Here is a 16965-nt window from a genome sequence, read left to right as displayed (position 1 = left end):
CACCCAGCATTTGATGCTGTGTGAATATTATGTATTTTAAAGAATAGAGAATTTTTAGAATTTATTTTAAAGGATAGAGAATGCAGTCTGCTGAAGTTCTTACTGAATCTACATGTTAGACTGAATCAGGATCTTCAGCTATCCACTTGGCAATAAGTGGAAAAATATTAGTCTCATGTAGGAACATGGTGTATAAGAAATCCATCTTTCTACTATGATATGTACAAAGATTAAGAAATAATGTGATTGTTTAGTAAGAAGCACAGTTCTTGAAGAAATGATAGAATATGTACATTATATCATCAAGAAATAATTCTAAGGAAGACGCATCAAGCTATCAGTTTAAGATAGTTCATATAGTTTTAATAGTCTAATTTGCCTTTATTTACATAATACTTTTTATGGAAATGTTGGTATCTACAATCTGTCTACAGTCTAGTTGTATTCAGATGCTTTTTTTTTTTTTTTTTCCTGCAGTGGCCAACCCATTCCCAGAGTGGAGTACACAGCTGAAGAAGTTAAAACTTGGGGGGTGGTATTTAGGGAACTCAGTAAACTCTATCCCACCCATGCTTGTCGGGAATATTTAAAAAACTTTCCTCTGCTGACCAAGTACTGTGGATACAGGGAAGATAATGTGCCTCAGTTGGAAGATGTTTCAATTTTTCTTAAAGGTAAGATTCATATTCGATTTATCAATAGATAGCAGTTTCATGAAAACACTCTGTTAGTATGGAGTACAAATTACATTGAATTAAAAGACTCACAGCATTGTCTGAAGTATCATTCTGGTTTTGGTGTTCTCCATGGCAGAGTTTTTTGAGTCAAGACAGTTTTATGTAGGTATTTTCAAGAGAGAAATTAATCAGCTGAACATGTAAAGCATGTAATATCTTGTACAGGGAGAAAATCCTTTGGTACGGTGAAAACGAAGAGTTGAGTTAGTGCTGCTCTCTCGTTGCCACAGATGGGGATTTCTGATAACCACACTGGGCATCCCCCAAATGTCCAGGCAGGAAAAAGGAGGAGTCAGATGCCAAGATAACTGAATTTAAAGTGGAGAGCAGATTTGGCTACATTGTTGTGTAGCCTGGTGAATATGAGCCTTTCCTGAGTGCTCAAGACCACCTGAAGCTAGTCCTTATATTTGTATGTTGAAAAAGATGTGTTGGACACCATAGGTGATGTGGTGCTTCTCTTTCATTTTATTTTTTAAAGGATCCGTGTATTACATATTTCAGTTTGAAAATAAATTCTTATTTTTCATTTGTAATGGAAATGTATCCCATATGGAAAATGTGGGAGATATGGACCTGTTGTTTTTAGCTCTAGAGGAAAGCCACCAAAGAGTCAATTTAAGATTTTAATTTCTCCTCAAAGGTCCCTTCAGATACTTATATTTGTTCCTTAAACCTCTTACTCAGGAACTAAAATATTATAAAGGTGGATGTTTGAAAAAAACAAACCAAACGTATGTGCTGGTAAGAGAATAATTAGCTAAGCATTTTGTTCCAAATATATATATGGAAAGGCTAAAGGAAATACAGAATTTTTAATGACAGGCTTACATTCCTCAGTCTATGCTTCATCCATAATTCTTGTTTGTGAAAACCTGCATTTGCTAATAGCTGACTCATCATTCTTTGAATTTGCTTATGTCCTTCTGGGTCTCTCATATATTGTGTTATGGTCTCTAAGGAATGATGGCAAATTGTACATATTTTTAATTCCTAGCTAGAAATTCAAAATCTCACATGTCTTTCAGAAATACGTTCTCAGACTACATAGAGCAGGTAGTACTATCTGTTGCAGAAAAACTTGCAACATTGTCCTGTAAAAACTTCGGAAGAATAAAGAATTAATTTTTGAGAGAAACGTGCTTTTCAAAGTCACTGAGTCTGAAACTCTTCCACTCTGGGACTAATCTGACAAAGGAACATGTTAAATACTTAAATGAGGACCTCAACTATAAAAATCAGTATTTTATTGACACAAACAATAATTTATCTGTAAAAATGAGGACAGATTTGTTTTAATCCTATTCTGTTCTGTTAATTTTTTAACATATTTTGCATACTTTCCAATATGGAAACTTCTCTCCCATTTGGTACCAGACATAAAAATTTTAAGAACATCACTTATGGTACCTTAGCATTTTTTTCTAGATGAAGATATTCAGACCAACTTTGAAATACTTCCAGCTGTTTTCATTATACATATGCTAGCAATGCAAAATATTTCTTGTATGGAATAATTGAAAAATATGTGGAGTGATCATCAAGATTCTTTGTGTCATGCTTCTGGTAGAATAATTAACAACAGATACAGTGATATATGTAATGTGGTCTTTTATTATCTCCTTCACTTCAGAACGGTCTGGCTTCACAGTGAGACCAGTTGCTGGATACCTGTCTCCCCGTGATTTTTTAGCTGGCTTAGCATACAGAGTCTTTCACTGTACTCAGTACATACGGCATGGCTCAGATCCCCTCTACACGCCTGAACCGTAAGTTGCTTCATTTGCTTTAGTACTGAAAAAATATGCTCACTAATTTCTTAGAAGAACCAATTGGATTTGCCAAGATTGAAAAGATGAACCTTCCTACAAAATGTGAAATTCTTCTTACACTGTTGATGACAAAATCCTTCACATTGGCAAGCCGGAATTTAATTCAAAGACTTTTTTGTTGACTTTTTACAAGGGTCTTAAATAACTGGGTTATTTATGTAGTGGGTCAGAAATACTATTTAGGTTATATTTCAGTGGAAAATAGAGTTTTCACCTAAAAATACTGAAGAAGTGTCTACAATTTTATTTTCTGCTGGACAACTAGAAAGAAGTTGTGGATAAAACCCCCCTGAATATCTTGAGAAAACCTGCTTTTAGAATTTTAATTTGGTCTTCTGTGTTCCCCTTTTTTTTTTTTTTTTTTTTGGACCTGATTCCACAGCTGAACTTCGTTTCTGTCCTATAACACAGCACAAGCAAGACACGGGGCACTATTCTCTTACCAAGAGAGAACATTAGCTATGAAGCCTGTTACAGGGAAATTATGACAGAAATAAGAAATACTTTAATGATGACTTTTATGGGACAGCATTGCAGCTTTTCCAAAACAGAATATCGAGAGTCAGTATGAAATATTTTGGCATATAGTCTTTTGATGGAAACTGGGAGAAAAGAAGACCAAAGAAATAGTATGTCTTGTGTTGTACATGTTGTGTTCTGTGCAGTAATAGCAGAATAGCATGTGTCATTTAGATAATATGGAGGTAGTTTACCAAAGGTATCTGCTGATCTTGTAACCACAGGAACGACATTTTTGCAGTGAATCAGTCACCAGGCAGTTAGCATGAATCTGTAGCTGTGGTTTAATCAGCTTGGACTACTTGAGTGTATTTGATTTTTGCCCAAATTTACACAAAGGATTCATACATATATATTCCGCTCCAGTCTTGTAAAAATTTGGACTCATGCCTAAGTTTGATTTTATGAATCGACTGCCAAAACCATGCAGTAATATTTTTGAATATAAAAGGTTTCATGGCACGGCATACTAAGCTGTATCTAGAAATGCTGTGGCTTTATTCTGGCAGGAGTCACCAGGTGGTGCTGTTAGACACTTAGCTACCTTTTTCCTCAGTATCTGAACTGGGCAAAGTACTTGCTGAAGTGCTCTGAGGCCAGTTTTGTGTGTTGGTTTCTTTTGGAAAGGAGGTAGTGATCCCTGAAGGAATACAGTCACTTCTATAACCTCTGTAATTAGAAATTTAATCTCTTAAATTCGTAGGTAAATTGATACAATATAAAATCTTGAAAGAGGGGCTCGAATGGAAGGAAGGGCTGAACCTCTTCTGGTCTATTTAAAAATATCTTTAGATATTTCAAAAAAAATAAATGATACAAAGGAAGTACCAGGCATTGCATCAATGATTTCCTCTCCTGTAGGAAGCCAGTGTTTCAGACTGCAGCATGTACCAGTGCTCAGCAAAAGAATGATGATGTTTATTAACTTAGTACAAACTAGAAGAACATTTTCATCTAGTGATAAGAGATTTAGGTACATAACTCCAACAGGATAAAGGCAATAACATCTTCCAGGAAGCACTTAAGTGTGTCTGTGCTTTTCCTAATGTTCTCTGGTTCATTGATTTGTGTATTTGAGAACGCTGTAGTTTTCAGGATGCTTCTTACATTCAGAATTATGCAGTGGATCATAGCTGATCCTTAGTAGTAATGGCAGCTGCTTTTTTTGTAACATTTCTGGTCATGCTGTCTGGAAAGTCACTGGTAATAACAACAGTTGCATTAGAATGAAGGTTTTTATTCCTTATTTGGGCTGAACTTAAAATACAGGTTATGGTCTTAACACCTCTAAATAGGACTAACAGAGAATTTAAATTGTTATTTTCTAATGATGTTATACTCTTTTCTTGCAGACCTACTGGTTCACATTAGTTAAGTAATGTGTACTTGCTATCAGGAGCTCCACAGGAAAGTTTTGAAAATCCCTTTTAAAATGTGTTTAGGTTTTTCCATAATATAAAACACATAGTAACTGTTACTGGAAGTGTAGAGTGAAAGCCTGGTGCTTTTTTGAGTGGACAGCTCTTCATCTTCTGCAGTAGCTGCAGTGCCCTGAGATCTCCTGGTTGATATATGGGGCCATAATGAGGTCTGCTGCAGGTTCCTGGCTGGTGAATGTTGCATTTCAATGATATAAACCTGGTAAAAATGCTCCCTTTGACTTCAGTGGGCTTTCCGTCAGATTTAACACACAAGTTATAGAGCTAGATACAAATTAGAGAGTTCATTTGGTTTGATCTGTATCACTACCATATGCATTTAAAAACATATTTCTTCCTGATTTTAATTATGTTTCTACAACATTCAAAGAGCTATGTAGATTTCTTCTGCTCTACTAACTAATTTACTCCAAGAAAAATCTTTTGCCGTGAAAAGTGCATTACAAAAATCTTATTTTCTTTCAGCAATGTGTGTGAATAAATTAAAGGAACTTAATTATTTTCAGAATAAGACAAAACAAAAGAATCAAGCCTTGGTAGTTAAGCGAAGAATTATATTGTTTAGACTATCTACAAAGGGCCAGACTGGCAGCAAAGCTGAGAGACTCCAATGACAATTGCAAATGCCGGTTCATGTTTCTGCCTGAAAGATTTTGTGGATTTGTTTTTTTTTGTTCATAAGCTTTTTGCTTCAAGCTCCCCTCTTTATAAGTGCACATTCAAAATACTACTTTGCAGTAGAAGAATCTACAAGCTAAAGGCATGAGAGAAATATCTTCTGCCTCCTCATTCTCTTCCCCTTGCCAAGAGAGACAAGTTAATGGGATTAGGCTTTGTCTGTTCTCATTTTGTCTGCAAGGGTGGACATAAAAAAGACCATGTGTCCCAGTACAGGACTGGTGGTGTAGTCGCTAGGTTTAGCTTAGCAGGCTGTAGCTTCCTGAGAGCTCAGTGAGGTTGCTTAGGGCAATGCGACCCGGTCACATCCCGTAGTCCATTTCGGACAATCCCGCGATGTTGCTCCGGCCAGCTATCAGTGTTACAGCCAGTGATGGCGAGGAAGGCGAGAAGGGTCTGTCATAGGGATTTGAGAGGACTTTAATCACATCTTGCCCCTGCGATTCCCAGAGACAGAGAGACCTCGTGGTCTGGGTGCGGGGGGGTTTTGTCAGGGCCCAGGGGCGGTCCCTGGGCGGGGTTGGGGTACAGGAGCAAATAGGGAGAAACCGAGGGAGTGGCCAAGGCTAGGGCAGGGGGGAGCAGGAAGGGGAACATGGCATCCCGAAAACAGTGGGTTAACAGACTACCACAAGCTGGGAATAAGTCATCTTTGCTTATTTGTTTCTGGGGCTTGTGGCTTCAGCACAGAAAAATGGAGATGTAGATGCTCGCTCAGGTGCCAGTAGTAGTGATGCTGCTGTAGAAGCCTGCCCGCAGACGAGTGTGCTTACCTGGAGCCAGGAAGTTGGAGCCAGTTTTGCTGTATCTTTTTTGCTTCTGCTTGAACTACTGATAAAAAGCTAAATATGTCTGGACTGATGTAGTGCAGCACAGATGCTAAGCAATTAGTGTCCATTTGCTCAGCGGAGGTAAGAATTGGTGTGCTGGGCATCCAGAGAATGGGCTTTGTGGCCCATTTTTATGTTGGAAGTTGATGGTTGGAGAAATCATGTTCCTCCAGTGAATTGCTTGGCACTGGGAAGTGGTGTGTCTGGCAGACTGCAAACTACATTTCCCAGCTGTCCTTTGCATTGTTAGTGATCTCCTCAATTTTGCAGGAGATGATACAAGAAATTGTTGTGACTGGAACTGAGTTAATTAAAGAAGGGTCTTTAGCTTTGATGATTATCCAGTCAAATGATGCAAACCACATCCTGAACAAAGAAATGGAGGCATGAAGAGCTAACCATTTTTTTCAGTCTGAGTTCCAATGAGAAAGGGACTACCATCTAGGCTATGGGTCTTCAATGAATTACATATGAAGTTGGCTCAAACTTGTCGCACACAACTTCAGAGTGGTGCTTCACTCACCAGAAAGTGTGACTGTAACATGAGCAAAAGTTGCTCTGCGTCTGTCAGGGAGACCATTTGGACTGAAAAGGAAGACTTGTATGTGGCCCTCCAGTATTGGAATTGTATTTGATACATTTTTGGTGGGGCAAACTAGGGATACCAAAACTTTTAATCTTCATTTGTACATTCAGAAACTTCTATTTGCGAGCGTCTACCTACACATTATTGGTTCAGACTTCTTGGTGAAGATACTGAGTAAGAAGACTTTAAATGATATAGAGTGTTGTTTTTCTATTCATGATTTATCTGAAATGTCATGTTCTGTGACTTTTCAAACAAACATAGTTTATAAAAGACAAATTGGAGGATTTTGGATAGAAGGCAGAAAACTTGATGTTTTCTCCCTGCCTTTAAAACATTTGTTTACGGCTTAGGAAAAAAAAAAAAGAGAAATGTCTTTGAAGAGACAAAAGCAAAGGAAATGTCAGATTGGATTTTTAAAGTGAACTTTACTACCAAGTCCATTATTTCCTGCGAACAAATGCAGCAAAACTTTCAGAATTGTTTGAAAGCTTTTGTAGATGATGCATGTGCACTTCCGTTAGCAGTTTCTTGTACACTTATATCTGCACTTTGTCATGACTAACAATGCACTTACAGATGTGAACAGCTGTTCTTTTTGAAATTATTTGGATTCTCTGCTTCTTCTGAAATCTTGCCGAAATGCTTGCCGAAAAGTAGACTGCACAACAAAACTACCCAGTAATTGCTGTAGGATCTCATGACTAAATGAGAAATTAAGCACACAGAAACCTCTGTAAATGTTGTCCCAAATTTCTGGGGGCAAGTGGCAAAATGTTTGATGTGGAGTGCTACCCAGGTACAGAAAGAGGAATGGAGAAGAGGAAGAGGGAATATGTTGGATTTTGATTCACGTGGAGAGAAAAGCTGAAGACTACTTGTGAGACATCTGGCTTTCCTCTGGGCAGTTCAGTCTTCATGTCACCAAGTCTGAAAGATAGTAGTGATCAGGCTCTTCCACTCAATCTGGAAATGATGAGCAAATCACAGAACAGCTGGGGTTAAATGACTTCTAGCCTATTTAACAGAAGCAAATGTCTGTGTTTCTACTTACACATAGAAACCATGGGAAGAACTACACTATAAAAACCATGTTTCCTTGTCAGACTTCTCAGGTAGGGATCAGACTCATGTAAAATGGCTTATGTTTAATACCATAATAATTGCTTAATTAATTTATTTCTCTAATGACTCTCTTTTCATTTCCATTCCCTTAGGGATACATGCCATGAACTCTTGGGACATGTGCCTCTACTTGCTGATCCCAAATTTGCACAGTTTTCGCAAGAGATAGGCCTCGCTTCACTGGGGGCATCTGATGAAGATGTTCAGAAATTAGCCACTGTGAGTCAAAATCTTTTTGTGGCATACTCTCTCATCTCTCCTCCTTTTTAGCTGATGAACTGATGTGCATTGTCTTATTAGAGCTGACTACATTTTCAGGTTCCAGGTGACTATGATGTGACAATCACAGAGCTTTAGGTGTTCCATTGTTTTTAAGAAGACCAAAGCTGATCACACTAGGTAATCAGTTTCACTTTTTATTTGCAATAATCACCAATTTTCAGGGCTAGCTGAGATGAATTTTGTCTGCTTTATGGTGCTGGAAACAAGTAAGAAAGGTAAACTTGGAAAAAAACCCCCAATCTAAAACATTTTGATGTGTGCTCTGATCTCTAGACTATTAGCTCCTCCACAGGTGGCCACTTTGGCTCTTAGCACTGGCATTTCTGTACTCACTGTTCAGTTTTGCAGCTCTTAGTTGTATTGCAGTGTGTGATGGATTTTAAGATGACACTGCATCCTTGCCTGCTGCTTCCCTTGGAGAATGCATTGTTACTAAGCCAAGGCTGTGCAGCAGTAGATCTAGATCAAGACCAAGTGCCTCAGCTGGGAGATGGATTCTATGTTGCATCAAGTGAGGCACACAAGCTAGCAGACAGTGTGAACTGTCTGTGTGTTAAAGCTGTTAGATGCTGCTGCTACTGGAGCCTCATGGCCTTTGTGTGAGGGACCCTGTCAAGTTGTCATGACTCTCTGCTCCTGACCACCTGTGAGCCCTGCTCTATTGCCATGTTCCAGTAACTTGAATGCAACTCTTTGCATCATGACATAAATTAGTGACCACTGGTCTTTACCACTTGCTTTGTTCAGTTGTGTTGACTTACTGTGTATTTCCTTTTGTGGATCCTGTTGAAACTAATGCTGCAAATAATTTAAGGAACTATATTGGATTAAAAAACCTGCACATTTAAAAAGCTTCATGTTTAAACATTTTTTATCTTCTGAAAAATTCTTTGAGCAGTAGAATTGGTAACTTTAAAACTTTTGCAGCATACTGCTGCTTTTCTATACAAGAAGCGCAGTGGGGTTTTAAAGGCTTGGAAATAAGTGTTGGATGTGGAATCAAATTAGGTTCAATTAAACTGTAGAAGTTTCGATGCACTGGTTTAGCAGAGGTTTAGAGTCCTATCTGCCAAAAAAGGTGTTTGTACCCATTTGCTTGATTTGAATCCTGTAGCCTTCCAGAAGAAGACACTAAATTTAATCAAACTGGCTTCACTCCTTAGTTAGACAGGCTCGATATCTTGCTCATGGCCAACTCCTCTCACATGATTCAGGGTGCATTCCTGGTTTTTCTAATGGATGTCTGTGGAGAAGAAACTGTTGCTTGTATGGAGAAATCATGAAAGTTGAGTGGGTATTTCCACATTTGCTTGGGAGGGACTTAGTAGGAAACAGACCTACCTTGCCACAACATGCAGTCTCAGGAGAAACCACCTAACTGGCTGTCCCTGTAAGTACTTTGAGGAAAATGATATGCCCAAATATTTCACCCCAAAATAACCTTGGATGACATGGGCCTATTACAGAGGACAAAGTTGGTACTGGTCTTTTTGGGTAGAGATACTAATATAAAGTGACCTGTGAATATTATATAAATGCTTTTACTCCTTCCCCCCACAGAAGTTCCCAGTTATGACTGACTGTGTCATTTGAACAATGAGCTGCTCCTGAATCACAAAGCAAAAAATAAAAGAAGACAGCTGAATCACTTTCCCTTATCACACTGAGAATTTGATATCTGAGTCAAAGTTGATTTCTCCTCCCATGCTGGAAATAGCTCTTTCAGGTAGAAGAGACATTTGGAAAGAATCTCGTGGTGTTATTTTTTGTAGGAGCACAATGAGGGGCTGTGCTCCCCTGGCGCAGATGCTTGACAAATACAGAGATGTTACTTGCCCTAAAATGTGCAATGTAAACAGCCAACTTGAGAGCAAGTAGAAAGAATATCTCTCAGTGGTGAGGGTGAGGAGGCCAAGAAATTCATTCAGCTGGGCACCAAATGTCACCTGAGGTGCCATTGACTAAGTTTTGCTGCGTTCAGTCCCATTTCCATCCTAGATAAAAACCAGACAGACGCAGCAAGCTGAGAAAGGCTAGCCAAGAGTCTTAACACAGAAAAGCATTGCATGTTCTAACAAGGCAACTTCAAAGTAAATAGGGAAACAAATGGAGAGAGAGTATACATATTAATGAATTGAATCAATATGCCCAAAGCAAGCTTGCCATTAGCATGACCTGTTTCAAAAGACAGTGACATTAAGTGCTGAGCCATTACAGGGAGGACAATGGGTTTAGGAAGAGAAGAAAACACCTCTTAGGAATTCAGACCAGAAAGAGAAGAATTATTACAGGTGATTTCATAATCTTTTGCTCCATTCTGCTCTCAAAAGACACTGTGTATCAGCTTTGATAGATCTGCTCTTTGTGCCCTGTTAGCTGCAAAGGAAACTTCTGAGGTTTTTGTCCCTGCAGGGCTGACACACTGGATGTAGAGCAAGCTGGAGCCTGGTGCCTGGGCAGATTAGAAGTGTTTGGTAAATTGCAATTAATCATGTCTGTGCAGCCCCACTGAGGGCAGGAATTAAATGGGAGAGCGTTGCAGGGGCCCTGGTGCTGGCCAGCTGGAGGGAGAAAAGTGACCAGCAGGGGAGGAGAGCTGAAAAGACAGTATGCAAGTTCCCTTCATCCTCCTGGGATCTTGTAGTCAGGTGGGGGAAAGAAGAAAGAAATTGCTTCTGCTTTGTCATGAGAGTGGAATATTGAAAGACCTAAAAGACCTTGTTTGTAGTGTTTGTTGAGAGATTCCATTTTCATTTACAATCTTTTAGAGGAAAAGAGGAAAGACACAAAAAAAAAGGTGACTGAGATTATGTTACTGAAAGAGAGGGAAATATTTGCACCATCCACTTTTTTTCATGGAGTGTGGTATAATGCAGTTAGTGGTTGAGGAAATACAATATTGGCCATGCATATCTGGGTTCTAATTTTTATCATCATCATTACTTATATCTTGTCCTTTTCTGACTGACTTTCTAAAACTGCTTTTGAGCTGATTTTTCAGCATGTCTGGTCTTCCTATTTTCACATAGTACAGAAATAAAAAAGGCTGTCTTTTCTGCTTACCTATCAAACCATAAAATATAGAGAGGACTTGACATGAGGTATTTCAATTAATTTATATAGTATATAATTTACAACATTTAACAGAACATAACGTAAGGTTTTGTCAGGAAAATTGTACCAAAAAGTACTTCTCATTTTACATTTCAGTGTTATCTTGTAATTTGTGGACTTGGGAGCTGTCTTTGTAAAGCTGCAAGTTGCTAAGGCAGGAACCTGCCTGTCTTGCTAATGGCAGAAATGACTCCTGACTCCTGCTAAGTTGTTTCAGCACAGCTCAGGTTGCCCCTTCTAGATGTAGTTTGTATAGGATGTGTTTGTGTAGGTGAAATTCAGTGGGTGGCAGCTCAGAAAAGAGGTTAGCAGGGTGTCTTTTTGATGCAGTTTATCACCAAATCTTTCCTCCCAAGAATTTGGTCATTAGGGCCTAATTAGTTGCACTAAGTTTTTTCCCCAGTCATTTCTCACTGGCAGTTACATTTAAACATTCAGTTCTTTAGAGCTGTAAAACTTCCACCTTTTCATCTTTCTTGATAATATTTGTTCTTGTACTTTAACAGCATGGGACAGTAGAAATCAAGAAATTTCTTTAGTTCTTGCTGTCCTTTACGTGGAAAACTACAAAAATTGCTTTTAAGTTTGAAGGAATTGTGTGTGATGAGATCTTGTAAGTGCATTTCAGGCTTGTTATGAATCTAAAGGTTTTGCCTTGCCCGGAGGATGACTGAGGCCAATAGTTCATTTCTAAAGCTAACTTTAATTTATCTGTGTATGTATCACACACAAAATATTTTAAAATTATATACTGACTTAAAAACAGCATTCAGAACCACCTCTCTGGGTTGTGCTAATTCTTGTGACTTTACTTGCCTGTCTTCCCTCAGAATCTATATTATCTGGTCTTGTTGATATCATTCTAGTCCTTTTCCCATGCTGAAGATCTGGCACATAATTCAGGAAAATTCTCCATTATGTTTCCTGAGGAGATAACCAGAATGGACGAAATGGGAGCATTTTGGATAAAGACTGAGTAGGACTTAGTAAGTTAGGAAAGACTTAGCATTCATGGTCTCACTAGATAGAACAGCCTCTCATCTTCACAAACAACAGATTAGATTTCCTACAGGGGCTATTTGGTACTGCTAGGCTGTAAGTACAGTTTGTGAACTGACTTACTGTCTTCTGTCATGGATGAGCAAATGGAGCTGAAAAGAAAATTTGAGATTTCGAACATTCCCACTGTACATCTGAAAAATCAAGACTGCCTGTGTGTTTCTCATTTATAGTTGTGAAATGATTGATAGGGAACTGACCCTCATTGTAAGCCTGTGACCACTTCCCCTGCTGAAGCTATTCTACATATAAAAATAATTGTGTATTGGCCAACTGAAATCTGGTATTACAGCCCAAGAGCTATGGCAATCACTGAGCATACTGAAATTTAACATTCAATCTCTGCTTAGTCTTTTTTCTGTATCCCAGTTGCATGCCATGTATGTGTGACAGATGCCAAGGGTGACCACAGTGAGTACCTTAAATCCAGTGGTGACATAATGGAATTTCTTACAAAATTGTTACTTCCAGCTATACCTGTAGTTAGTGAATAAAGAAGCAGCATGAAGAGCTGGGAGTGAATATGACTTAAAACTGCTTAAGTAAATTTTGGTGGACTTACAGGAGACATGAAATTACATTGATTTGGGCTGTCTGTCACTTAAGGGGCATGAATCAATTCCCAGGGTAAAAGCTAGGATACTAAAGCTGAAATCAAGTATGATGGATCACTATAGACAGACATTGTCCTGCTATACTATGATCTGTACTGTTCATCAGTAGATGGCCTGGACAGTGTTTCTATTCCTGCCTTTGACCAGGCAAAACCACCTACATGCAGATGTATTTGGAAATTGTCCAAGTATGAAACCTGAAACTTTAACAAGAAGCAGAAGTGGAAGCTGATGAAATGTTGTGGCTTTCTTGACCATTACAAAGTCACACAGGTGTGTTTGAATCAGGAGGAAAGGATAACTTACTGATGGATTACTTTGTTTGGTGAGGTATTGCTGGGCTCACTGACTGCTGCTCTAAGAAGTTCTGTAATTTGTGGTCTTGCTCTAAAAAATGTTCTAAAGGAATTAATAAAAAGTAATGGTCTCCATTTTTAAGGGTTTCTTTCAGCAATACTTTTCAATAAAGTAGCTGAAGCATGATGCAAAGTCCTTCCTATGCATAATCAAAAAGGTGGGCAGAAAAGATAGTACATATGTCACAAAACAGGAGTAAATGGGAAAAAAAACCACTGTAGATTCCAGGGATCAATATTTAATATTTTAGAATCTGCACTGTTCTCCTGAAGTGCATTTTTACAGTCATTCTGTGAGAGATTTTTGGCACAAGAAGAAAAATATCAGCAGAGATACTTAACCAACTTTAAACTAGCACTCGAGATTGAAGAGTTCCATTGCTGGAATTGGGAGATAATGCTCAATATTTTCTGCAGGAATTGTGGCAGTCTGCTAAGGCCTTTACTCTGGGTTTGGAGAGTCCTTTTCCAGGTTTGGATCTGTAAGAATTGCTGTGCTGGTCAGGGCCCTGGCTGGTGACTTGTGCCCATCATAAATAGCTGCTTAGGGGCGATGAAAGAACTGGATGAGCATATCTGATTAGTTTCAAATGTTTTCCAAGCTTCTCACCATTCAGGAGCTTGGGGAACTCTTGTTCCCACAAATATGGCTTCTATTTATCTAATTATCCTGAAAGGATTTCTGTCCAGAGGCAGCTGTTTATGTTTGAAGACACGTAATTTTTAGTATCTGCAGTAACTTTGGCAATGAGCTCTATGGCTCAACTATTCACTGTCTGGTGAACTGTCTCATTTTGTTGTTTTTAACCTGATTCCTACTAGGTTTTTGTAAATGAAGAGAGAGTGATCAAGTCATCCCTGTAGGCTTCTATATGCCATCATGACTACAGAACACATTTTCTTGTTCAGTTCTCTCCTTTCCTGGGTTGGGAACCAATTGTTTGTTTAGTCACTCCTCATGCTATTGCAGATGTTACTCCTTCCCTGAATCCTTTCCACCTTTCCAGCGAGAACTGAAAAGGAGACAGGGTGTCTCAGTCACCAGGCTGTGGAACAGGGCAAATGAGCAGCTTGAACGCTAACCTGAGTTTTGATTAAGAGTAGCACTGTGGAGTCAAGTCAGTTTTGGATATACCTGCTATAGAAGTAGGGGCCTTTTGTATGGTAGGAAGAGTGGACGTGGTGTTGTAGAGCGGACACAATTTGTTGCTTAGGGATGAAAGAAATAGCCTGGATGCAGAAGGAAAGTAGGATTCAGTGGATCCATCTTGCATTGCCATACAAGGATGAGTCCCTCCAGTTTCTGATCAGAAAGGGGTACATCAGCTTAGGATATGTTAATCTCGAAAAGAAACATCTTGTGCTTTGTCCCTCAACATATTAAGACGGTGAAAGAGGGCTCACCTGTTGCTATGAGGGTGCCCAGTTGGTCAAGTCAGTAACTTGCATCTTGAAAGGATCTCATGTTGCCCTAACTGACATGTTTGTGCTCACAAGTAACTGAAACAGAGTTGTTCTATAATGTACTTATAAATTTGTATCCTTGGGCACAGCCCTGTAATGAGGAAGATGCAAGAGAGAACTAATTTGACTTAATTGGGAGCAGAATAGAAATTAGAAATTTTACTGTAGAAATAATATAGTTCATTTTAGACAGGATGCGATTTATGAAGATCAAGCCCTAAGCTGTTAGAAACGCTAAAGAAAAAGGCTCTATTAAAATAACAAATTGCAGCCAGAGACTGGGTTTGCTTTTATTTCTTGTAGCGTTTTTTTTCCAAAAGTGGTTAGATCATACTCTGTGAGGTTACTGAACTGCAAATGCAAATTTTCATGCACACAAGTAATACATTTTGACATAGAGGTTAACAAGAGAATGGTGCAAATTTCACACAGCACTGGCTTGCTAATTACCTTTGTTTATTTTCAGAACCAACTTCATTTTCATTAAGAAATTGCAGATTCTGCAGTAGTAATCTTTGCCAGTAGTTCAATAGCTCACACTCTGAACGTTTGCTCTGCTACAGTAGTAATGAAAGTGAGCCTGAAAAATAGCTTAGGAAAAAATTGTGGAATTTAGGAGTGCATGCAAGTGACAAGCATCTGCCAATTCTGTGTTGGATCCAGTTGAGATAGGTTGAGGAATGGATGAAAGGAGTCTATGAATTTTGATAGGATTTTTTGCATATTTGTTTTCTCTTTTGACCTAGAGTTGATAATATATTAGCAAAAAGGCATAAAGTGTCTTTTATAGAACATATGTAACCAGGACAAAAGAAAGTACCCAGCATAAGCTTCCAGTTAGCAACAATAAGACAAACATTTTGGGTAACAACTACTAACAAATCACTCATAAGTGACAGGAATAAAGGTTTAAATGTGGGTGGGGGGGGGGAGGGAAGGGGGAAGCAATAAAGGAAAGGTTTGGAATGTATTGCTACTGCTGTTCCTGACTGCCCTTGTGTTTTCACCAGCATGTAGAAGGAAAGAGAGAATCCTGGGGCTCTGTGTAGGTATCGTTCACACTGTGACACCTTATTTAAATAATTTGTGGACATCCTCCAGCAGCGGCACACAGGTATATGGGGAAGTGAAGGAGTTAGAATGTGGCAGCTCATTTCAGCCATGTCTAGGTCTTGCTTAGGACTGAGGGAATGTCTGTGCTGTGGGTACGCAGGTAGAGGAGTTGGCTTTACCCGTGCCTTCCACGGAGCCAGAGCAGCTGAGGAGTGCTGTGCAAAAATAGCTTTGGTGACTGCAGGGAGGGGTCTCTTTGGAGCAGCTCCTTGCATGCAGCTGCCTGGTTACCTGGCTGGGACCTACAGTGGTGTTGGGGTGGGCCAGCTCCAGGCTCCCTTTGCTCAGGGATCTGTGCATCCTGCTGCACTGTGCCATGCAACGATGGCTGCTACCCTGCATACCCAACCCTCATGTCCGGGGTCAGTGACCCCATCAGGAGAAGAAAGCCAAGAGATTCTGCACTCAGGCAGAAAACAAAACAGTTATGTGTAATCACAGAGTCCAAGTATCACAGAATGGGTAAGGTGGGGAAGGACCACAATGGACCATCTGGTCCAACCTCCCTGCTTAAGCAAGGTCATCCTGGATCACATTGCACAGAATTGTGTTCCAGATGGTTCTTGAATGTCTCCAGTGAGGGAAACTCCGTGATGACTCTGGGCAAAGTGTTTCAGGGTGTGGTTGCCCCCACAGTAAAGTTCTTCCTCAAGTTCAGGTGGAACTTTCTGTGCATCAGTTTCTGCCTGTTGCCTCCTGTTTTTTGGCACCACTGAGAAGAGCCTAGCTCCATTCTCTTGACACCCTGCCTTCAGATACTGGTAGACATTGATGAAGTCCCCTCTCAGTTGTCTCCTTTCAAGGCTGAACAGGCCCAGCTCCCTCAGTCTGTCCTCTTAAGAGAGATGCTTTTGAGTCCCTGAGTCATTTTCATAGTCTTTTGCTGAAATTGCTCCAGGAGCTCCATGTCTCTCTTATAATGAGGAGCCCAAAACTGGACACAGCACTCCAGATCCAGCCTCACTGAAGTTCTCAAACCATGCACTATTCTTTCTACTGTCTGGGATAGTTCAGTAAATAATTTTGCTAGCTATTATGCATAACCCAAATAGTATCATATGGAAAGAGTCTCAAAATATGTACCTGTACGGAGCTGAACAGATCCTAACCTAATGTTCACAACCACAGGAGTGGACATACCTCATGTGTACAGTCTAATTATCTCAGCCAGCATGTTTGAGTGCTTTCTTTGTATGCACAGATTAAAGTAAGGAAGT

At 39.5% G+C, this 16965-nt stretch overlaps 1 protein-coding gene across 1 annotated transcript in view; it reads left to right on the top strand.

The window, feature by feature from the left end:
- TPH2 (tryptophan hydroxylase 2) overlaps positions 1–16965 on the top strand; it is a 50934-nt gene that overhangs the window by 14286 nt on the left and 19683 nt on the right. Inside the window, exons 6-8 of the mRNA XM_048302666.1 lie at positions 478–674; positions 2371–2506; positions 7839–7965. Coding sequence (XP_048158623.1) covers positions 478–674; positions 2371–2506; positions 7839–7965 — 460 coding nt within the window. The remainder of the gene's footprint in view (positions 1–477; positions 675–2370; positions 2507–7838; positions 7966–16965) is intronic.

Source organism: Corvus hawaiiensis, chromosome 4 (assembly GCF_020740725.1).
Source record: "Corvus hawaiiensis isolate bCorHaw1 chromosome 4, bCorHaw1.pri.cur, whole genome shotgun sequence".
In the NCBI taxonomy this organism is placed as follows: Eukaryota; Metazoa; Chordata; class Aves; order Passeriformes; family Corvidae; genus Corvus; species Corvus hawaiiensis.
Note: the sequence above shows the minus strand (reverse complement) of the source record. Positions and strands in the feature narration are given on the sequence as shown.